This window comes from Archocentrus centrarchus, chromosome 3 (genome assembly GCF_007364275.1).
Source record: "Archocentrus centrarchus isolate MPI-CPG fArcCen1 chromosome 3, fArcCen1, whole genome shotgun sequence".
In the NCBI taxonomy this organism is placed as follows: domain Eukaryota; kingdom Metazoa; phylum Chordata; class Actinopteri; order Cichliformes; family Cichlidae; genus Archocentrus; species Archocentrus centrarchus.
Window position 1 is genome coordinate 12,498,164 of NC_044348.1, and position 25,422 is coordinate 12,523,585.

General features: G+C 38.1%; 1 protein-coding gene across 1 annotated transcript in view; it reads right to left on the reverse strand.

Annotated features, from left to right (window-relative positions):
• Positions 1–1,101: 1,101 nt before the first annotated feature.
• Positions 1,102–25,422, reverse strand: part of LOC115773059 (ephrin type-A receptor 6-like) — an 81,537-nt gene continuing 57,216 nt past the window's right edge. Inside the window, exons 9-20 of the mRNA XM_030719568.1 lie at positions 18,353–18,477; positions 17,849–18,011; positions 15,051–15,156; positions 11,870–11,940; positions 6,568–6,693; positions 5,747–5,932; positions 5,569–5,630; positions 5,266–5,475; positions 5,016–5,165; positions 4,659–4,852; positions 3,649–3,798; positions 1,102–1,833 (exon numbers count right to left, since the gene is read on the reverse strand). Coding sequence (XP_030575428.1) covers positions 1,719–1,833; positions 3,649–3,798; positions 4,659–4,852; positions 5,016–5,165; positions 5,266–5,475; positions 5,569–5,630; positions 5,747–5,932; positions 6,568–6,693; positions 11,870–11,940; positions 15,051–15,156; positions 17,849–18,011; positions 18,353–18,477 — 1,658 coding nt within the window. The 3' untranslated portion in view covers positions 1,102–1,718. The remainder of the gene's footprint in view (positions 1,834–3,648; positions 3,799–4,658; positions 4,853–5,015; positions 5,166–5,265; positions 5,476–5,568; positions 5,631–5,746; positions 5,933–6,567; positions 6,694–11,869; positions 11,941–15,050; positions 15,157–17,848; positions 18,012–18,352; positions 18,478–25,422) is intronic.

Consider the following 25,422-nt stretch of genomic DNA (forward strand, 5'->3'; position numbering starts at 1 on the left):
TAGGTATACCTGTTCAACTGCATGGCAGGAACTCAATGCATTTAGGTATGCAGACATGGTCAAGATGACCCACTGAAGTTCAAACTAAGCATCAGAATGGGGAAGAAAGGTGTTTTAAGTGACTTTGAATGTGGCATGTTTGTTGGTGCCAGACAGGCTGGTCTGAGTATTTCAGAAACTGCTGACCTACTGGGACTTTCCTGCACAACCATCTCTAGAGAACGGTAAAAAAACCAAACAAAAAACAGAAAATATCCAGCAGTCATCAGGGCCCAAATGCCTTGTTGATGCCAGAGAATGGCCAGACTGCATTGAGCTGCTAGGGAACAACTCAAGTTACTACTCATTACAACCCAGGTACACAGAAAAGCATTTCTGAACACACAACACACCAGCTGCCACTCCTGTCAGCTAAGAACTGGAAACTGAGGCTACAGTTCACATGGGACTCACCATAATTGATCAGTTTCAATTTCTGCTGCAACATTTGGATGGTAGGGCTGACGTTGACGTAAACATCATGAAGACATGGATCCATCCTGCTTTGTATCAACTATTCAGGCTGCTGTTGGTGGTGTAATGGTGTGAGGGATATTTTCTTGGCATACTTTGGGCATCGTTTAAATGCCACAGCCTGCTTGAGTATTGTTACCAACATGCCCATCTTCTGATGGCTGCTTTCAGCAGGATAACACACCATGTCACAAAGCTCATATCATCTTGAACTTATTTCTTGAAGAGGAGTTCGCTGTACCCAAATGACCTCCAGAGTCACTGATCACAATCCAATAGAGCACCTTTGAGATGTGGTGGTAGGGAGATCTGCATCATGGGTGTACAGCTGACAAATCTGCAGCAACTGTGTGATGCTTTCATGTTAACATGGACCAAACTGTTTCCAACACCTTGTTGAATCAAAAGAAGAACCAATCTAGTACTGGCAAAGTGTACCTAATGAAGTGTCTGGTGAGTGTAGACGCTGAGGCTGGGGGTGGTTAAAGTCTGAGAGAAAACTAAGTATTAAAATAGGGTTGTTTATTCAGGAACCAACATACTGGATAAAACATACAATTTTCACAAGACTTTTTGTACAAGACATACTGCATCATCATCATCATCATCATGAAGAGAGAACATACATTTCTATAAAATCTTTTGACATTCAGCGGTCTTCAGTTCAAAAAACATGATTGTATTTTACCATCCGGTCAATCTTTATTTTAAGTGAAGTGTTTCATAAACCAGCTGGAAAGGTAGTTATTAAAGTCACACACTGTACCACACATCACCAAATGATTTTTCCTGTCCTCATCTTCTCTGGTCATGAGGTAACAAACTTTAGACCATTTAAAGTCAATACAAACCATTGGATTGTCACTTGGAAAGAGAAGAGGTATTGGTGAACACTTGAATAGACACTAGAGAAAAGAAGTCCTAAATTCAAGTGAATGCTAGTATTTGCTGAGATAATAGAGACCGCATTTGGCCAACGCCAGAGGTTGGTTGTTGTGGAGGCTGTATTGATAATGATCCATAAGATGATGAGTGTGTACTTACTAGACCACATGTGATCTAGCAGCAGAGCGCTCTCATGTAAGCATCATGTGGTACCTGCTACACCTAACAGTCTGGTGTTTTGTGCAATTAGTTGAATGACGATGCAAAGGAAGTTGTTTCCAGCTCAGTGTGTCCACACAGTCTGACTCTGTGCGATGGTCTCACACTTGAAAGCCACTCTGCTGGATGTGGTGAAGCTGCAGGCGAAGAGACTGTATGCTGCTTATGATTCTCCTCTGATGGCCAATCAAACAGATCCCAATACGTCTAATGTCACTAAAGAAAGATGAGAGAAAAGAGTAGCTTGATAAAAACAGCAGACTTACTTTGCGCACCAAAAAAAAAAATAAAATCATGCAATAAAATTGCCACAAGCAAAAACTTGATGGTGTTAACAATCACCACGTTTAACATGAATGCATGATAACAGTGCTAATAAAGTTTATGTTACACAGTCAAAATATGTGACATAAACTTAACATACTATGTATGTACTATGCAAAAATCTGGATCCAGCTCTCATTTCTTTATAATTTGCTTTCAAGGAGTCAAACTTGCTTATAATTTTTTAAGTGGTCTTGAGCAACAGTTCTCCATATTTTGTGAATGTCTCTCAAAGCTCTTCTTTGGACATTGGCTGCATTTTCACTCATTTTTAGTTAAGTCCTTTGTTTGTTAAGCTACTTAAAACTGACATTTGAATCATTCAAGCCTAAAAAGTCACCTAACCCAAGGGATGAACCAGTGTGGTGTCTACACATTAGCAAAGAGCCAATTTTAAATTATATCTTGAGGCACTTTTACTTGCAGTCTGTCACAAAAACACATAATTTGTTCCCATTTCTTTGGTTGAGATACAAACAAAATGCCAAAAATAACAGTTTGACAGGCATATACTGTAAGAATATTTTTGCACCAACAAGGCGATTCCCAAAGAGCTATTAGCTGAGAACTTGGCATATCTTTGTATAATGTGCAGTGTGGCCTTAAAAAAGTTTGAGGAAACTGGACAAGTGAAGGACAAAAGAGGTGTCAGTCCTAAAAAAGACTTTCTACAGCTGATGAGCCATATCTGTAAGTCAGGTCCTTAAGAAATTGGCAAAATCCAGCAAAGTCTCAACACAGGACCTGAGAGATGCATCAGGTCCTTCAGTTGATCCAGCTACTGTTTATGAATAGTGTCAGAGGAAGGGTGGATGTCAAAAAGAAAAAAAAAAAAAAAATTCTTAAGGAAGGGAAACAGATAGAAACAGTGAGTGTCTACAGCTATCTGTAAAACACGGTGGAGGCTCTGTTCTGGTTCTTGGCTACATTTCAGCCAGTGGTGTTGGAGATCTTATCAAAACGGAGGGAATTATGAATGCAGGAAAGTCACATTTGAATCCACCATGCAGTCTGGAAAGCATCTGATTTGTATCAGCCTAATTTTTCAGTGTGACAATGATCCCAAACACACTGCCAGTGCAGTAAAAGCATACCTGGATAGAAAAACACATAATGTAACACTATCAGTCATGGCTTGTTCTCCCCAGAGCCCAGACCTCATTAAAACAGTGCAGGATCATCTTGACAGAGAACAGAAGAAAAGGCAGCCAACATCCACAGAAGAGCTTTGAATGTCCTTCAAGAAGCCTGGAGAACTATTCCTGAAGACTACTTAAAGAAATGACAGGAATGCTTTTCTAATAGAGTTCAGGCTATACTGAAGAATAAACGTGGTCATACCAAATATTGACTTTCAAGCTTGTTAGAACTGTAATTTTATCCCCCTTATATACTGCATTTCCATTTATGTTTGCACGTTTTAATAAATCTCTACACTTCTTTCCCATTTTACTTGCAAAATATAAAGAAATGAGGGGTGGCTCAGGACTTTTGGCACAGTATTCTAGGTCAAACATCATGGTCATACAGTGATTAAACCAACAGACATAGATGGCGTAAAAATAGTTCATTTAAAAGACAACTCTATGACACATTTTCTAGAAAAAAATCTATGTTTTCTTTTACAGGATCATATTACTTCCTGCTCATTTGATGCAACTTTGTTTCCTTTTACTGTACTTTATGATACTGTAGCTGCATGCTCACTCTATACTCATGGTTGAAATAGAATCCAGTGTCGTGTATCCTGCTGCAAGGAAGTTGTTCTTATACTGGCTCATTTTGATGGAGTCAAGCCAGTCGCCAATAGAGATGAAAAGAGGGTAATCTGGCATATCATCTGGGGAGTCAGCAAAACTGAAATGTCAAAGAGAAAAACAGGATTTTTTTTTTTTTTTTTTGAATAAACAGTTTAGGTGCATAAACATGATCAGTTAGTCATTATTATAACTTTTCAGATGGTTTTCTTTCGTCATCGTCATTATTGGTTTATGATGTGATGCACTGGGGCACTAGAGTAAGTAACATGCAATACTTACATGTGAGATCTCATCACTTTAGCACATTAATTATGTAACTATAATTCTTAGAAATTCCTTTTTGCATTGTTAGATGTCTCCATGGTGCATCTTGGATTTTTATGCTTAAATGGTTTTAACTATAGTTATATGTCTCCTCATATTTTCATGTGTGTTTTTTTATTTATGTATGGTCATATATGCCATTGTGATTGTATGTATTTATTTTCAGTGTTTTTTTTTTAATGTAAAGCAACAAGCTGTAGTCGTTATGGTGCTCAGAACCAAGGAAAATAAACTTTCCTTCATTTTTAATGCAGAATGGCTCCATGTTTATGTTCCATTTTTCTAGATTTCCGCATTTTTTCAAATTCTGTATATGCTGTATCATATTATAATGATGGTAGCATATGTATACTAGTGGACTAATCTTGATGAAACTTTGCATAAACATTGCCTAGAGCACTGTGAGTGCCAACATCTACATGGCGTATATGAATATTTTATACAAATTCTGCAATTGTAAATATTTGTACATTTGCCAATTCAATTGAACACTGTATATAATATAATGTATCATAGCATCATACTATAATGATTATAGTGTATGTGTGTGTGCATATGTTTCTATCTCCCACCTGTGCTGGCAGGTTTGCTAGAATATAATTACAAACAGTGTCTGTGTTAACTGATACTTACCTCTGAACATCATTGGCTAGATTCAGCAGCCCACTGGGATTAATTATGAGTTTGTCGAGGAAAGCGAGCACATCACTGAAGTGCGGGCGCTGGCTAGATTCCTTCTGCCAGCAGTGCAGCATCAACTGGTGCAGCGTCACAGGGCAGCCCATTGGTGCTGGCAGACGGTAGCCTTCTTCAATAGATAAAATGACCTGAGATGAATGTCAGTAAACATACTGTTGAATCTCAAATAGAACATTGATTGATTCATTTTTTAAGTTATTCTCCTTGTAGACGAGACAAAATTGCAAGAAATTGCATCAAGTGTTGAACATGCTCAAGTCGTTATGGAGTTTATGATGATCAGCAGCTTACGTCTTGATTGGACATCTCCCAGTAGGGCCTCTCTCCATATGACATCACCTCCCACATGACAATGCCATAGCTCCATACATCACTAGCCGAAGAAAACTTTCCATAAGCAATAGCCTCTGGTGCTGTCCAGCGTATTGGTATCTTTCCTCCCTGATGCCAAATAGAAACACAGAAAATTCTTGTTAAGGGTGATATTCAAACTTTGTCATCATTATTGATGGCTGTAAAATCCTCAACCAGCTGCACTCACTGTAGCTGTGTAGGCTGCTTCAGTATCATCTTCAAGAACTCTGGACATGCCAAAATCTGAGACCTTACACACCAAGTTTTCATCCACCAAGATGTTGCGAGCAGCTAGGTCTCTGTGAACATAACCCATGTCTGAAAGGTAGGTCATACCAACTGCGATGCCACGCAGCATGCCAACCAGCTGCAGCACGGTGAACTGACCATCACGTGTCTGAAGTGGTTGTAAGACAGAGAGAGGAAAAACAGGGTATGAAGAAGACGATCAGGAAAGTAGCGTACAGGTGTGAACTTGCATTTCTCTTACTCGGAGGAAAGCATCAAGTGCTCCATTTTCCATGTACTCCACCACTATCATTATTGGTCGGCCTGAGGAGAAGGAAAAAGATTTGATTTGACAGATCAACAGAAAAAAAAGAGGCCAAAGTGAGGTAAATATGCAACAACCAAAAAAACATGTGAGACATACTATATAAGGAGCTTACTCTTAGTGACCACTCCCTCCAGCCTGATGATGTTGGGGTTGTTGAACTGCCCCATGATTGAGGCCTCACGCAAAAACTCTCGTCTTTGTTGGTCCATATAACCACCCTTAAGAGTCTTAATTGCCACAGCAATGTCCATCCTTCCTGGCACACGCAAACGACCACTGCAGACTTCACCAAATTCGCCTGCAAAACACAGTACACATACCTGCACTTACATAATAAAGCATCTTTAAAATAAAAATAGGAAGGAACATTAAAACTATTCATAATTTATGACCAGAGAAAGGATTAAACACTGGTTATTGTTCCTGAATCTTTACTCTAAAGATAAAATGTCTTTAAAAAAAGCAGGTGAAAAAAAAATAACGCCTCATACAGTCACATAATGACTTGAGGAGATATTAGGAAGTCATTACTGTTAGACCTACTGTACCGTTACTAGTCTGCAATTTTTGAAACAATGTAACTGCATGCTGCCTCCACCAGATGGAGCCTATGTTATGGAAACCCCTGTAAAGGGGGCACCTTCATAATTACTCAGGGGTTTACAAGCCGATACAATCCGTTCAAATTAATGAACCATCAAACTCCATTATTCAAAGCCTGCAGTGTTAGCATCTCTAAGGCCCAATACTAATATGCTTCAGCATTTCTTTTTATGTACAAACAGACAAATATTACTGGGGCAGTTTTGCAAATGCCTGCGTTTCAGTTTTGGAAATAATACCCAAATTAAAATAGTGGCAAAGACTGGAAACACTACAGCTACTTTATGCCATGCAGTATCACAATGCATTGATTTGTATTAGTTATGTTACCAGCACCAATCACCCTCTCGATGCATATGTAAGAGGGTTCTATCTCTTTGGCAAATTCCTCCACAGCTTGAGTGGGGTCTTCATATGTATCTGGATCCACATAGGTCTTTATTCCAGAAAATGGGACTAGAAGACAAAAAGACAATATAATGTATGACTTTGCATATATTTTGGACTAGCACATAAAAGTCTGACAGTAGGATAGAGCAGATTCTCCACATTTCTACATATCAAGAATACACAAACAGAATTTACAAATACTGTGCGTGTACCTACAGCACACACAGCTGTTAAACACCTTTTCAGAAGAGATGTAATAAAGGGTTTTTAAACACATACTGAAAAATTACTATTATTATATTTATTGATTGATAGACTGATTGATTTTAAAATTCCCGTATCTATGAGAAAATTTAATTAGGGACAGCAGACCATTAAAATTTTGTAACTTTGTCTCTGACTGAGTTGTTGAAAGACGAGTTATTAGATTCTTTTCCTAAATTACTTGCATAGAAAAGCTTTCTTCCATAACAGATATATATCCCAACTGTTTTATCAACCAGAGTGCATATTTTCCTAATCTATTCAGAACCAGAAGCATTTGCAAACATAAAGTCATTATCCAGCTACTCTAAGCCTGTAGGATATTCTGTTATACTGAATCCAGACTGTGCAAGAGAAGGTGATTCTTTATTCAACTGTGTTAGTCCATAATTGGTCGAGTATTTGCTTCTTTTATATTGTGAAGTTTTTCTGTTATTTTGTCAAGGGATTGGAAAAAGGGCAGAAAAAGAGAAGGAAAAAAAAATCCCTAGAGCAGTATAAAAAGACACTGCAGACAGTCAGGATTCTGCATCCTCCTCTCTGGCTGAGGCTGGGGATGCTGCTGCAGTGTTGTGCATTATGACTGGCACAAATTATAACTTGAAGTTGTCCATGGTACACCTCAAGCAGATGAGCTTGGGACTAAATGTACTTTATAGCTGTGTCAGCTTGTGTTGTGGAAGGTTGAAGGCTTCGTCTACCCACCTCTGTCTCCAGGGTGTCTAAGCTCAGCTTTTCTCAAGCCTTTTCTACCAGTTTGTTGAGCCTGCTGGCATTCCCCCCACCTGGATGATGCTTCCCAAGCACAGAAGAGCAAAGAACAAATAGCAAGAAAAGACTGGTACAGTTCATATGAATTTAATTTTACTAGAATAGAAACAAATGACTCATAAAAGTACCCTTGTATAAGCAAGGCTGTTGTTATTCTTTGGCATATGCTGAAAGTAAAATTAGACTCATTCCTGGATAAGCTGCAGAAAAACTCTGTCCAACTTCCTGGACCATGAAGGAAAAGGCACAGAGCAAAGTATTAGTGCAGCAGATCACTGAAACAATTTTTCAAATGTGGACATAAACAGCAAAATGCCACTCATATATACAAAATTTCAAAATTTTCCAATTTGGCCATCATATTCGTGTTAGGAAAAACACAGAAAAAACACTGCATATATTTGAGAGGTTTTAATCTTGATTTGTAATCCTTTTATCTAGAAGTAAGTCAAGTTTATAACTTAAAAAACTTCTTCAGAGCTACTTTGTTTCAAGTAAAATAAAATAATCATAATGGCACATACTATGTTACCTGCTGCTCCAATGGTCCAGTAACAACTGTAGCTGGATAGAGCTGTGCAGGTTGAGGGATTACCCTTTTACTCTTTTGATAGCACTATGATAGCATACAACTGGGTTGGGATATTTAACATTCATCTGGTGATGATTTATTCCCGGTGCGATTCAGTGAATTTTATGTATTCAGTGCATAAAGGCTTCTTTACCCTTGGCTCAGCTCTCTCATACCAGTAGACACTGTCATCAGTGTTTTTAACTGCTTATTTTTTTACAGGTTAACCAGAGAGAGATAACCATGTAAAGTCACACCAGCAGCCATTTTAAATGGTTATCTCACCGGTTAACCTGACAAGCATGTCTTTGGATAGGTTCAGACCTAGAAACTTTTTGCTATGAGGTGATCAGAGCACCACCGTGCTTCCCAGCTATTTGTTATACTGGGCAACTCCTGTAACTACACTAGGTTAAATAGTATTCTCTGAATTTTACCCTCTCCCAGTTTAGTCTATGGTAAATTGACTGCAATTTTTAAAGTCCTTTTTACTCTCACTTAACACTCAAAGTACTTTTTACACTGCAAGCTGCAACCACAGATGTATTTTTAAAACTTATATGCAAACCCAGATAAATGCTTCAGAGGGTACTTGGGGTTCAGCATCTTGCCTGAGAACACTTCAACACAGAGTTGCAGGAAATTATTTTCTGAATGGTAGACAGCACGCTCTGAATCCCGAGCATGTTTTGGGGGAGGGCACAGCTGAGAACTGGATAACCAACGAGGAGAGTAAAGGTTTCATCCAGGAGGTGTGACTGAAACAAACAGTAATAATTGTACTGGTACACCCACATCCCTTTTCCCAAATTATTTTAAAAAACCCCAACAAATTCTGAGTAATGGATGTGTACAATTTGAGACTAAGATCATTCAAAAAAGTAAGTCTAGTTATATACAGTAGCCATCATTAAAATGCCCACCATCTTTGGATGGCTAGTAGGGTTTAATCCCGGGATCCGGGATTCCCGGGAAATGCGATCAGAACCATTTCCCGTTTCCCGGGAAACGTTAGACGGGAAACCGGGAAAAAAGTCGCGCGCGTCGATTTGACTTTCAGAAAGAAAAGAAAGCTTCAGAATGTTAAATTTAAGGAAATATTGAGAGAAGGGTTCGTTTAATGCGAAAAGCATTACTCTTCATTTCAGGCACGTTCAGCCTCCGTTTAAGGCTTCAGCCTTCATCTCAAGCGTTTTAATAGAGGTATTACACAGTTGTGCTTTTTTCCTCTTTAATTTGTTGAAATCGTAGGCAATGTGTTTACCCTAAGGTATTTTGTATTATATAATTTTATATTATTATATATTGTTATATTGCATTATATAGCCTATAAAATATGCCTGCCCTGAACAATAAAGAAATATCTGTTTAACTTCGAGTGTTTCTTTTCCTCGTTTGCAGCCGCTTACTAACAATCATGAATTAGGATACGGGCCTAATGTGTGAAGAAATTATCATGAAATAGATTGTTTTAACATATTTCGCTTTTAAAATGGAGTTGAGTAAAATGTATATTTTTTAGGCTATAAGGATTGGCTAGTTTTTCAATAGACGATTCACAGCGAACCTACTTTAACCCTCAGACACGGTGTTATAAATCTGTTGTTGCCAGAATGGCAATGACCAAGTCGTGGTGCATTACTCAAGGCCCTGTGTTATGCCATATTATAGTGAAGTACGGTAGTTAACTTTTCAATGACTATTACAGCGTTCCACTGGTGGAGATATAGCGCAACAGATGTCGCCACGACAGCGTGGCTGAGCCTTTATCAATGCTGTGGAGATGAACCGTATTGTTTTGCACCAGCAGTTGTAAAATATCTTGGTATAATTCCATGTACAGTGGAGGAATATTCGAATTATATTTGTTAAGGGAGTGTTGAGGAACGATACAATACCGCATAGCTCGAGCACTCCAATGTCGAGATGTAGGTTTTATTGCGTTAATCAAGCCAACGTTGCCCCCTACTGGGCATAACAGGACATAGCTGGAAAGCTACCTCTACAATATCACAATAGGTTAAGGCCGACACAGGCTACAGAAGGCCTAATTAAAATAAAAAAATAAATAAACTTTTTCCCGGGATTCCCGGGAAATGGCTCGTCATTTCCCGGGATTTAATTCATGTCATTTTCGGGAAAAATATTAAACCCTAATGGCTAGTGGGCGTTATCCAAAAAGTCAGTAATTTAGTAAGTAAGCAAAGTTTATATATAGAGAACTTTTCACAGACAAGCAGTCACAAAGTGCTGTAAAACAAAATGGAGTAAAATAAATAAGAAAATGAAGTGCCATAATAGTAATACTGTATACAGTATTACTATTATGTATACTTCATATATACTTCATATATTGCAGTTACCTGCTGCAATATATGAAGAAACACACAAGTACTTGCGCACAAACAGCAGCAGCAGCAGCTTAGAAATAGACCTTGTGTCCAAAGGAGAAGGAATTGGTATGTCAGCATGTTACAATATTTTTCTTCACAGCCTTTAATGTTCTCCTCAGATCAATAACAAATCCCAAAATCAAACACACACAGGGTGAAATAGCTAGATTTGTGTCGAGAGCCGCACTTTTTCCCCTGCAGGCCTGAAATCGGATCCTACAAGTGCTCTCACTGAATTGTCTAAGTAAACACAGGGCAGAATGATATGTCCTCCCTATGGGGCAATCTATAACTCTGTTTTTATCTGTAATTGTAGCACCACTGTAATTATTAACCGGAACAGCAAGTTTTGTCAAAAAACCAATAGTGGGTGTCTGGCAAACTGTGAGTGATTTAGCACAGAAAATAGGTCCAATCTGTGTGACAAAAGCCCAAACATAGTGAGGGGGGACTTGAAAAGATTTTTAAGAGTCAAAATCTTAACAATGGCATGCACGATGGTGAGCCAGACTGAGAGATTTTGAAGACTGTTTTTGTTTTTTGTAACATGAAACAATGCGTGTTTACTAAAAGTATTAAAAGGACATGAAGAACGAACATTTGCACTAGCGTTTAACTATCTGCTCTCTGGATTACTGTATACACACACAGACACACACATCCGTATACCAATATATGGATCTTACCTGAATGAAACTTTTAAAATAATATTGCTTTTTCAGACAAAGTACAGACTACTTGTAGTTTTTTTTTTTTTTTTTTAGGCTTAATCAGTTCTTTTAGATAGTTATTTGGCTTTGATCTTTTTTAAAATACACACTAACATTAGCCCAGTGCTAGTCTGAACAAGCTCCGAACCTTCAATCAGCCTGATCTACCAGCAAGTGGATGGACTGTAATGAGACAGTTCAAATGTATCCTTTGGGCTTATTTCATTTTGAGCCATTACACGAACAAAACAAAACTAAACTAAACTAAAAAAAAAGTAATAAACTAGTTTCAGTCAACAGGAAATAAGAGAGTACATCAGTTCTGCTCATGACAATATAAAAAATGCATAATACATAAGAAATGTAGCTCCGAGGCAAATAGTGACCACACTTTGTATAACTTCTTGCAAAACTAAAGTCCTGGAAATTAAAACAAATGCTGCAGCATTAATCTTACCTGTGTGAAATCCCATATTAAATACACACGCACGCACGCGCACACACACACACACACAGAGATACAAACAAGGTACCGTGTCCACTGTGAAAGCGTGTCCTTCTCTTCTCCTCTGACTTCATCCTGGCTTTAATGTACCCCTGACACCTGCACAGGTAACCCAGAATAACAGTGAATTTTAACTTGTGAATTTTTTAATTTTTTTTGCCACATTCTCTCTGTAATTCAAATGACAGCCATTATGTTCTTTTCTATAACCCATTTTTAGAGCAATTTCTGTTCTTGCCTTGACTTAGCTCTTTTTTTATTTTCTCACTTTTTTAGTATTCAGAGTCCCACATAGTCAGACTTTCACGGCATCACAGATTGGAACAAAAGTAACAATCAAGCACTCGTACTCAGCAAAAAGAACAATTTGGATCCTCTTTTCAAAAACTATACAAGAAGAAGGCTTTGAAAATGTAATCATAAGATTAAAATTTGCTGAACCTTTTCATTTTATTTACACAGTTTACAAGTCACTTACATCAAAAACACTTTATTGACACTTGGACTCAAGTGAACCTGGTTCAAAGATAAAGAAATTATGAATTGCAAAACTTCATTCGCACACTATGAGTCTTCTGGCTCTGTATTATCCACATTCTTGACACATGAGAAAGTTGCAACTATGTATGAAAATCATTCAAATCGCTACAGAACACAATGCAACAGTTTATCTAACTGATACCCAGTTACCTCTGCAACATTTTCTTTAATGTTGTGAATTGCAGTTACCATTTAAAGTATTGTAACAATTCATCATAAATAATCCCTCATTTATTTATATTTTGCTATATAAAAATGTGCAGCATGTGCAAACATACATGAAAATATAGTATATAAGATAGAGTTTGTACAATTCTAATAAGCTTGAAAGTGAATATTTGGTATGACCACCTTTATTCTTCAACAGCCTGAACTCTCTTAGAGAAGCTTTCTTGTCATTTCTTTAAATAGTCTTAAGGAATAATTCTCCAGGCTTCTTGAAGGACATTCAAAGTTCTTCTTTGGACGTTGGCTGCCTTTTGTGCCATTATCTGTCAAGATGATCCCACACTGCTTCAATAATATTAAGGTCTGAACTCTGGGGAGGCCAATTCATGACTGATAATGTTCCATCGTGCATTCTTCTATCCAAGTATGTTTTTACTGCAACAAGACCATTTCTGATGAGGCTTCAGTGAACAGTAGATGGCTCAACTGAAGGGCCAGATACATCTCTCAGGTCAAGTGTCAGGTCTTTGTTGGATTTTATTTTCCTATTTTTTAAGGACAGATACTGTTTTTCTTTTGCATATAGATTTTATTAGGCCTGCCAGTTCTTTTTTTGTCCTCCACTTTTTCAGTTTTCTCAGATTTTTTAGGGACACACTGCACACCATGCCGAGATATGCCAAGTTTTCATCTAATAGCTCTTTGGAATTGGGAATTACCTTGTTGGTGCAAAAATATTCTTGTCAAACTGTGTGTGTGTGTGTGTGTATGTGTATGTGTGTGTGTGTGTGTGGTGGGAGGTTGGCTGGGGCATTTTTCTTAGATTCAACTAAAGAAATGGGAACAAACAAATTTTGTTTTTTTTCTGACAGGCTGCTACTGTAGGTACAAAGTGTCTAAAGATATAATTTAAAATGGGTTCTTTCTTAAGTTGTCTGTTATGTGTTGAAACAACACTTGTTCATCCCTTGAGTTACTGTAGATGCCTTTTTATGATTGAATGATTCAAAGGACAGTGTGGCTTTACAAACAAAACAACAGGTACAAGGTACAAGGACTGGACTGAAAATGAGTGAAAAAGCAGCCAAGGTCCACAGAAAATTTTTGAAAGAATTCAGAAAGCCTGGAGAACTACTGGCTGCTTGAAAGAAAAATACATAAACTTAGTACAAAAAGTAAGGAAATTTGTGCTTGATCAATTATTTCTTTGTTGTAACAATGCTTCTTGACGATAAATTTCATACTGTTGGAAAGCCTGTTTATTTCCCCTTAAATGGTGTCACATTTGTAAGGAAAATGCATTTGTGGGTTGAGTAGCAGAGTTGAGCATGTGGGTTGAGTCCTTGAACCCCCGTTCCTGACAGTCAGGTTTGTCATCACTGGAGGCAATCTCAATGAAGAGAGATATCAAGATGAGATTCTGCAGCCAGTGGCAATCCCATATCTCCACAGTCTGGGACTGAACTCTATCCTCCAAGATGAAAACAACCATACGGATGTGGCACCATTAAAATGGAACTAAACAGGCCTTCCAACTGATATAAGATTTATTTCCAAGAATAGTCAATGGACTGGTTCTTATATAATGCTTTTTCCTACTCTACTTGAGCACTGAAAGTACTTTACACAACATGCCTCACACAAAGACTTCTTTTCTACAGTATGTCTGAGTGATTTGCTCTGCCTCCTGAGCTAAAGCCACCCTTAAAGAAGCATTATTACAACAAAGAAATAAACAACCAAACACAAATTTCCTTACTTGTTCTGCTGAGTTTAGAAATGAAAGGTGATTCAAGACTTTTGCACAATATTGTATTTCAGGGGGAAATTAAGACGGGAGCTGCTAACATTTCAGTATGCCACAGTTACCATATAGGCAGCTCATTCCCCATATACATTCATAGATTTGTTAACATACATATATCAAACAATTTCCATGCATATGGTGAAGTCTGTCTTTTTATTCTGCTTTTCTTGTAGACTGGACTTCAGATATGTTCAGCATAATGTGATGTTTGCAGATTGTGTAATCAAAGACTATTGCTTCAGTTTGTATCATAATTAAGTCAAAAATCTAGACAGAGTATCCACACTCTGGCCATTTTTCATTGTTTATTAATAAGTGCCACTAATGGTTAAAAACTCTGTGAACCAGAGGCAGACTGAAGACAACTTTCTGAGCCAACCTGTGGAGGTTAATGGAATGAAGCAAACTGCTGGTACATGCATTACATGCTGAGTAATTAGGCAGAAAATTGGTTCAGCCATTTGGAAAATAAGAGTGTCTGCTTGGTGGCAAAAGGAGTCCATTAACAGACTTCTGGTTGTGGCCTCACTCTGGAGATTATGAAAGAAAAAGGTGTGTGTGTGTGTGTGTGTGTGTGTGTGTGCGCGCGTGCCTGCATGCGTTGCTGAAGTGTGTGTGTGTGTGTGTGTGTGTGTGTGTGTGTGTGTGTGTGTGTGTGTGTGTGTGTACCAAAGAAAAACAGGAGATGTCTTACCGTCCAGTGATTAGAAGGAAGAGGGTAAGGATAACCAGAAGGGAGAAACCTCCTACAGATGCTGTGACAACCACCAGAACTTGACCCTGATCAGCAATATCAGGATCTGAGGAAAGTGAGAACAAAGTGATGAAAACAGAGGAAAGATTGTTCATCTGAATATTAACAACTCTCTCTCCCAGAGTTCATGCCAGAGAAAGGACAAACTGCTTAATGACACAAAGCTGAATTTACTGAACACACTGGATGTGGGTTCGCTGTTACTAACATAATCCATGTTTACCCCTAATTAAAATTTACCCCAATGAAGAAGATTTACTATCCTTACACATATCTGAGAATAACATAACATTAATGTTATAAAAAAAGTCTTTTTACGATTATTGTTGTAATTGACTGGCTTTTGTTTTGGCTTCTGGGCTTAATTCAGACTGTGTTATCATAACCCAATTAAGAAAAGACAGAGCTGTACATGCTAGTGGTGGTTAGCTGAAAAATCCAGCTGCAGATTAATGTTATAATGTAATTTTAAAAAGTGACATGTGAGTGGCAGTCATGCATATTTATTTCTCTTTGAATCTCTTTTACACACACAAAAAAGTTTTCACGGGACTCTATGCAGTCCGGTGAAAAAAATAAGTACACCCTTACTGCTTCCATCGGAATGAAGAGGGTAAGTGGCAGCCTGGTGCTGATAATCGAACGCACTTGATTAACTGCAAGCATGAACATCTCTATAAAAGGAGACGTTTTGTCAGTTTGCAGATCTGGAGCATTTAGTTGTGTATTTGTCATGGTCCTTGGCTTTTTTGCCCAGTGTTTTGAGTTTTGTATTCCTCCATACGGGTTCTGTTGTGAGTATGTGCATTGTATTCTGTTTTGCTTCCTGTGTTTCCCTCCCAGCTGTTTCCCATTGTCTTATTACTATTATTGTATGCATTGTCTCTGTTCTCGTCAGTTCTTTGTCAATGTTGTCAGTAGCTTCCCTCTTGGTGGTGTGTTCATCTGTCTGTTCCTGTTTCTTGCCTGAAGTTTCTTGGTTCTGGATTGCCAGTCCCGATTCCGCCCCCTTGAGGTTTTGTTTATAAGTTAAGCAATAAATCCTTTAAGTTAAGTCTGTCTGCTGAGTACTGCATTTGGGTCCAAAACATGCCTGCCACACCCCCTGCCATGACAGTATTACCACAATGCCACAATCTTTACAGGACTGGATGTCTCAGCAAATTCGCCCCAAGCTCAGTGAAATTGTAAAGGACCCAAGAGCTACATCTCAGACTCTACAGGCCTCAGTTAGCATGTTAAATGTTAAAAAATGTTCGCGAAAGAACAATTAGAAAAAGACTAAATAAGAATGGCTTATTTGGAAGGTCTATCTGGAGAAAGCCTCTTCTCTCTAAAAAGAACATGTCAGCACAGCTTTGCTTTCCAAAGTAGTATCTGAACAAACCACTTCTGGAACAATGTCCTTTGGGTAGACAAAACCAAAGTGGAGATGTTTGGCCGTGAAGCACAGCGCCACACTTGATCAAAAGCAAACAGCATATCAGCACAAACACCTCATACCAGTGGTGAAGCACAGTGATGGAGGCATGATGATTTGAGCTTGTTTTACAGCCACAGTACCTAAGTAGTCACTGAATCGACATGAACTCCTCTGTATGCCAACGTATTCTAGAGTCAAATGTGAGGCCATCTGTCCAACAGATAAAGCTTGTCTGAAATTGGGTCATGCAAAAGGACAATGATGCCAAGCACAGCAGCAAATCAACAACAGAATGGCTGAAAAAGAAAAGAATAAAGGTACTGCAATGGTCCAGTCAAAGTTCAGACCCCGACTGAAATGCTGTGGTGAGACCTTAAGGGAGCTGGGCATAAATGAATGCCTGCAAACATCAATGAACTCAATCAATGTTGTAAAGAAGAGGGGGCCAAAGTTCCTCCACAGCAATGACTGATAAAGTCATACAGAAAATGATTACTTCAAGTTATTGGTGCTAAAGTTGACGCTACAAGCTACTGAATCATGGGGAGTATTCAATTTTAGTTTTTATTTAGTACTGTGAAAACTGGCTTTTACACATGACTGCACACCAAACTAAAAGCTGCTTTATCACTCTTGCCTATGAACAAACAAAATAGTCATGTAACATATAATTTCATTTGCACTGCACAGTTTTTGCTAATGTTTGTCTTGCCATTATCATTAGCAGCTTTTGCCATTAAAAAACAAGAACATTTATTTGAGGATAACTTTCTGTCAGTGTTTCAAACATTTCTCCAACAGTTTTTATAAAATTATGGTAAATATGAAAACTGTCAATAATCACTGTTTGACTCAGAGCCACATTAGGTGCACTATAGAGTGTAAGTGGGCTTACATGAAATTCACTATACACATTATATGGAACTATGAGAATATTAAAGTGAAAATATATACACATTCATCATCTAAAGCATGTGCCAAATATGCTCATGCATACCATCATAATCGGGAACTTATGGAAGCTTATAAACATTTAAATAAATGGCTCATGCCTCAGTAAGCACTGATGAGTTTTGCTGTGTAGTGAAGAATGTCTATAAAACATCTCCAAGGATTATATGGAGCTGGTAATCGACAGTGATAGCTCCACATCTGTGGCTTCCAACTCTCTCCTGTGCATTGTTTTAAAACATACTTCATATCCATCTGGAACAACAAATCTGCCTGATTATCAGTATTTTTTTGTGGTTTGTGTTTTATTCTTCCCTAAAACGCAAAGCCCAATTCCCACATGCCCCGTCCTCCACAATCATACCCTCGGCTGCAGTTGCAAACTCAAAGTTGGGGCTGAACGCTGTGTAGCCAGCAGCAGTGCGAGCTCGCACATAGAAAACATACACAGTCGAGGGTCTGAGGCCCGTTACCACAACACTGGGGGTTTTGGTCCGTGTTGATGAGTAGCTGAGGTGCTCTTGCTCCTAGAAAAGCAGAAACAGATTGCCAAAGATGATAAACAATACCACATTTTGGCACAACAGATAAACAGGTTTTTGCATAAACCCATTATCACAGCAATGTCTTAACAGAAGACATCATTTCTATCCTATTAACTATCAGAACAGATGGTGACCAAAGCAGGGATAATGACACATTATGGATGCTCCATACTTATGTGTGGCTTTCTGAATGATTCACTGTGGCATATTCTAGAGGAACAGCAATAAAAAAGACTTTTGCCAATAAGCAAATTGCACATTGTACATAAATGTGATCTGAGAGAAGCAGATGTACTTCATTCAGTATGATAAAAAGGCTTTACCTTCTCGTAATATTTTACTTCATAGTCCACTATGTCTGAGGGAGGCTTTTCCACTTCTGACCAGGAGAGGGCGATGCTGTTTTGAGAGGCCCAGTCCTTTCTGACTACACCCACCAGAGCAGGACCTGAGGGTTAAGTGAAAGAGTGCAGGGTTTGGAGTCAGCAGTGATAAGAAAGCTGTGAGAATGAAAGTGTTTGGAAGCATGAACATGATGTCTTTTTTTACATGACTGGCATTTCTTGATAAGAAGTGACCATATTCATCACCATGGCAATTTTACAATATTCCTAAAATCAACAAAATGACAAGCATACTTGACTTATATGACTGACCTATATCCAACTGATTGGCTCACTGAATGTGTTTGTGTCAAAAAGTGCACCTTTAAACACATTAAAACTTTGGGAAACACAAGCAAGGAAAAAAAACGGTAAGTTTCTAGCACATTTGAGAGACAGAGTGTCGCCTGGCCAAGAAGCCCAGTGGACTGAGGAAATAAGTGATCCAAGCCATTTCCTGCTCTAGTCACTGCAGTGAACTCTGAAGTGCATCCACTGAATTTAGAGCCAGTACTGCAAAACACATTTAAAAAGTGTCTTCAGTCACTGGAGAAAAGATGTAAGCATCGAATCAAAAGTTGTAGAGCTGCAATCGCAAAAGAAAAGCAAAATATACCTCTGAAGCTGAACTTATATACATCTTCACTCTGCAGTTTATAGTAGACAATCTCAGGTAAAAATAGGCTTTGTGAAATATCATGACCAGGGCAGAGAAATGCATTCAGTATCACAGGAATACCCAAGATAAAAACAAGACCAAGAAAAAGAAACATTTTAGTGTCCAGCTGCAGTGCAATGTTCAGTCTGTGAGAAACATTTTTGTCACAGAACGCAATAGATCTACAGCAAATGTTTATCATGTTTGTCATTATTGCTGAATTTTCGGGAATATTTTACACAAGGCAGCTGAGGATTTCATGAAATCACCTAGCAGAGAGTCAAATATTTACCATCAATTATTCATAAAGCCTCTGCTTCAACACAATATGATTTGGCAAACTAACAGATTCAGTCCCTCCTGTTGCTGCGCGTGCTGTTTGGGAGATCATTGTTGGAATACAAATTTGGAAACAGACTGATGTCATAAATTGTCCTCATGCTCAGAGAAGCAGATAACCTACTCTATACTGAAGTCTACAGACTGGATGTGGCACTTCACAAAAAAGGTGACATGTCCCTATAGTAAGTCGGATGCATTGGGGTGCAGAGGCAACTCTTACATCTTGTTAAGAAGCCAAAACTTTCTAGCAGGAGCTCAGCACAGACACAATGCTTCACAGTCCAGCAGCTCAACCACTTGTATTTTTTTTTAAAAAGAGCAAAAAAAAGAAAAATGATTCACACAGGAAACATGAGTTTGATGCTGACTCCTACAAAAATGTATACTCAGGGTGACAAATATGCATATTTAATGTCTGCATATTACAGCGCACACCTTCAGACTCAAAGTGGTTTAAAAATACATTTCTGGATGAAACTAACTTCAAATGAAAAATATGTTCGTGTCAAAAATTCATGAATGATTTGAAAGTGTCAGAAATGACATTTTCAAATCATTTGTGTTTTATGACCAACAATCTAAAACTCCCCCAAAATTTAACTCATTGTATTATAAAGCTAAAACTAAGAGTATTAATTTTGTGCTTCTGATATACTGTTTCAGCTTTAGATTTGGTACACTAACACGAGAGAGGCAGTCTTCTGTGTAACCCACTTTAAATATAGAAACGTATGCAGCTAGAGGCAAATCTGAAGAGGAAGAAACAACTTTATATATCAACCCATATATCAATCCATCCACCCATTTTCTTCTGCTTTTCCAATTCAGCGTCACAGTGGTGCTGGAGCCTATCCCAGCTGTCATGGGGCAAAACGCGGGGTACACTCTGGACAGATTAGCAGTATGTCACATGGCTAACATGTAGAGGCAGACAACCACTCACGCCTATGGTCAATTTAGAGTCAGTGATTAACCTAACATGCTGGACTGTGGGAGGAAACCAGAGCACCCAAAGACTACCTATGCAGATGGGTGGACCCTCTTGCTGTGACGCAACAGTGCTAATCACCAACATATGTCTATAGTGTAAATCATGTCCAGACTTTACAGTAACAGGCTGTCCTAAAAACTCCCTGAAAAACCTTCAGATGATCCAAAATGCTACAGCTGGAGTACTGACAGGGAGTAGAAACAGAGAGCATAATTCTTCCATATTGGCTTCTCTACATTGGCTCCCTGTTAAATCCAGAATTGAATTAAAAATCCTTTTTCTTACATGTAAGGCCCTGAATAATTAGGCCCCAGCTTATCTTAAAGACCTCATAGTACTGTATCACCCCAATAGAGAACTTCGCTCTCAGACTGCTGGCTTACTTGTGCTGGCTACTTCCTAGGGTATTTAAAAGTAGAATGGGAGGCACAGCCTTCAGCTTTCAGGCCCCTCTGTGGAACCAGCTCCCAGTTTGGATTTGTGAGACAGAAACCCTCTCTATTTTTCAGATTAAGCTTATAACTTTCCTTTTTGATCAAGTTTATAGTTAGGGCTGGATCAGGTGACCCTGAACCCTCCCTTAGTTATGCTGCTTTAAACTTGGGCTGCTGGGGAGGTTCCCATTATGTACTTCATTCACACCTTTTACTCTGTTTATACACCACTCTGCATTTAATAATTAGTTATTCTTAATCTCTGGCTCTCTTCCACAGCATGTCTTTTGTCCTGTCTCCCTCCCCTCAGCTCCCACTGGTCATGGCAGATGGTTGGTTCTGCCAGAAGTTTTTCCTTCCCACTGTCGCCAAATGCTTGCATATAGGTGTTCGTTTTGATTGTTGGGTTTTCTCTGCATTATTGTAGGGTCTTTACCTTACAATATAAAGCGCCTTGAGGTAACTGTTGTGATTTGGTGCTATATAAATAAAATTGAATTGAACTTACTATTGTCACTTATTAGTTTATTATTAAAACCCATTGTTTCTTAAGGTTATGAGTAAGTTTGTGATCTCTCTATTTAAAATATTAAAAGAATTCCTTGTATGCAGTTCTCAAGACCCTAACATTTTAATGCAATAAATGTGTGACTGTAAAAAATAAATGTAAACAAGAATCATTTGCATAAATGTCTTGTTTGCAATTAAGAAAGATGTTTTTCACATGGCTTTAGTGTAATCGAGCAGCTCTACACTATGTGCATGACCCACTTAGAGGAAAAGACTTTGTAAGCATCATATTACTGGAAGGGATTTCTTTCTGCAGCATACTGTACTGTATGAATTTATGTCTCTATTGTGTGAGAGAACCTGAGCTCGAGTTTTGGATATATATATATATATATATATATATATATATATATATATATATATATATATATATATATATATATATATATATATATATATATATAATTTTTTTTTTTTTTTTTTTTTTTTTGCAAAGGGCCAAAACTCTAAAAAAATTCAGCACTCTTATGAAAGAAACTATTTTAGGTTTAGGACAAATCAGTCTGCTGGTTAGACACCTTCTGCTATGGATGAGTGACTCAAGGAAAACAATTATCGTCATTACAGTTTAATTACAAGACATGTGACAAACAATAATTGAAGACAGAGCTTAATCTATAAGCTCTAGTTAGTTTATTGGCAATACATTAAAATAGGTTAACATTCAACTTTAGATAGTTAAAGAAATAAAGAAAGGACAGAAAAAGAACGAGAGAGAGAGCAAATGAGTGAACAAGGAAAGCTGTAAAGAAATCTCAGGGGGCTGCATCTCCCCAGCATCTGAGCATATAAATAGAAGTCAGCCTTATTCCCAGAGCAAAGGAGGATGAAAACTGAAGAGAATCCACTGGAGGAAAAAGAGGAAACAGCAAAGTAAGAGAGAGAAAATCTCCTGAATCAGGACACAACAAAACAGTGGAAACTGTTCATGCATGGATTCAGCATGTAAGAACTTTGTGTGACCTGTTGTTATTGTTTTATAAAAGGAATGATTACGATGAAGGCAGTAACAGAAGTGAATTGTTGTTTATTTGCTTGTTTGTTTTATAGGAATTTTTCATTTTAGACAGGTCAGCAAGTAAGAAATTTGCAGTATGAGGTAAACTCAAGATTTGACTGTCAGAGAAAAGACCGTGGATTGGACAGCACTGCTTACCTACAGTAATGTGAAAAGTTTTCATGGTACTCTATGCAGTACTGTGAAAAAATAAGTCCACAGGAATTAAGAGGGTACGTATCAACAAGGTGCTGCTAATCAAATTCACTTAAATAATAGACCAGCAGCAAGTGTGAGCATCTCTATAAAAGCTGAAGTTTCTGCAGTTTGCTGGTCTGGAACATTCAGGTGTGTGTTAACACAATTCCAAAATCTTCCCAGGAGTGGATAACCCAGCAAATTAACTCTCAGGTCAGGCCGTGCAATGCTCAGAGAAATTGCAAAAAAAAGCCGAGAGCTACAGCTGAGACTCTACGGGCCTCAGTTAGCATGTTAAATGTTAAAGTTCATGACAGCACAGTTAGAAAAAGACTGAAAAAGTATGGCTTGTTTGGAAAGGTTTGCTGAAAAGCAAACAGCATATCAGCACAAACACCTCATACTAACTTCCAGGCATAGTGGGTGATGATTTGGACTCGTTTTATAACCACAGGACCTGAGCCACCTTGCAGTCATTGAGTCGACCATGAACTCCTCTGTATACCAAAGTATTCTAGAGTCAAATGTGAGGCCATCTGTCTGACAGCTAAAGCTTGGCCTAAAATGGGTCCTGCAACAGCACAATGATCCCAAGCACAGCAGCAAACCTACAACAGAATGGCTGAAAAATTAAAAAGACTCAAGGTGCTGCAATGGCCCGCTCATAGTTCAGACCTCAACCCGACTGAAATGCTGTGGCGGGACCTTAATAGAGCTGTGCATAAATAAATGCCCCCAAACCTCAATGAACTGAAGCAACAGTGTAAAGAAGAGCGGGGCCAGATTCCACCACAACAATATGAGAGACTAATAAAATCATACAGAAAATGATTACTTCAAGTTATTGCTGCTAAAGGTGATTTGATAGGGTACTGAATCATGGGATGTACTTATGGAAAAAAAACAAAAACATTTTCCATGACATTATTTATACACAGAATAAATATCGCTCTTAAAGCTCACCCACATGCTTGTGAAAAAAACAAAACAATACAAACAAACAAAAAAACCACATAGGTAAATTCAGCTATTCTCTTTAGCTTTTTAACAGCTCTGATGATGAGTACCCTGCAGTTTGGCAATCCAAAAACAATCTCATTGTTGGTGAAACACTATAGTCAAATCAAACTTTGAATTTAATTCTGAAATTTTTTTTGTGATATTGTAACCTTTGGACAATTCCTCAGATGCAGTCAAATATAATTTAAGTGAATACTTTATTTAAACAACACTGAAAATTGTTAGTTATCAGTGATTTCTTATTAAGAAGTAATCTTCTTAAAAACTACTATGACAAGTCATGAAGAGTGGAGCAGCAGATCAGTCTGGAATGAACTAAATGACAGTGTTCAATAATCTTTGGTGATTTCACAGTTTAAACCAGCAGTTATTTGATTTCAATTATTTGAGCAAAGATTCAGTGCATCATTAAATCTCATGTTCTTTTAATGGTTTGACTCCATTTCATATGTGATTCAATATAAGTGATTCTTCTGTGCTGTGATTCTGCAGTCCAAGCTTAAAAACATGTTATGTTCGGCCTCTGCTGGGTTTCTTTTTTATGGCAGGTTTACTATTAACCCTGAGTGAGTCTATATTTGTGGCTGTCCGCAAATATTGTAGGTGGACATTTTTTAATCTGTGCAGCAAATCCCTTACACAAATATGAACTGATTTCCTCTGTGCCTCCTCACAGAATACTGCAGTGAACTTTGTGGGAGGCATCTTCAGTGAGAAACGCTCTGCTGAACATCAACTACGGCAAACTCAGAGCAGAGTGCAGTTCACTCTGCATAAATACAGAGATCATCCTGCTCACTCTGCTCCGCATTGCTGCCTTCAGAGGTGATAGGACACCAGCTGATGACCTTCACAGATGCAATGAAACAAACTGTGGAGGGGAGGGTGCAGAAATAATCAGTGAGATGAGCAACTGAGACACCATGACCCCCCCCCCCCCAAAAAAAAACAAACAAACAAAAAAAACAAAAAAACAAAACAAACAAACAAAAAAAACTTGTGATTGCTTAGCATTTACAGAACTGAATATCCACCACATCTCATCCGAGGCAATAAAAACGCCACTCTGTTCAAAAACAAAATGGCATCTTGCTCAACTGGGCATTTAACTTATCAGAAATGATTAGTAATTCTGATTAATACGTTTAGCATAATTAACAGCATAATGAGTCATTAATGTACAACGATGGAAGGGCAACAGAAAATATACTGCCACCTTGCTCTCACTAAATAATCCAGTTCATTTGTTAATTCTGCTTCTGATTGTCTATATTCCATAATTGCCATAATATCACAATCATTTATATGAATAACCTTGCGGCATCTGTTTTAATTGGTAATGAGGCTGTCCATCCACAGTCCAGCAAAAATAAAAAGAAAGAAAGAAAAAATCCCAAGGGCTTAGACGAGCAGAGAGCATTTTTCATTTTATGAATGTCCCACTTTATTTATAATAATATATAATATCTAATAAACCAATCACATAGCAAAAATTCAATGTGTTCAGGCATGTAAACACGGTCAAGGCAAACTGCTGAAGTTCAAAGTGAACATCAGACTGAGGAAGAAAGGTGATTTAAGTGACTTTGACTGTGGCATGGTTGCTGGTGCCAAACGGGTTGGTCTGAGTATTTAAGAAATTGCTGATCTTTTGGGATTTTCCCACACAACCACCTCCAGGGTTTACAGAGAACGGTCCAAGAAAGAGAAAATATTCTGTTAGCAGTATTTGTCTGGGCTAAAAGGACTTGTTGATGCCAGAGTTTGGAGGAGAATGGACAGACTGCTTTACACTGATAG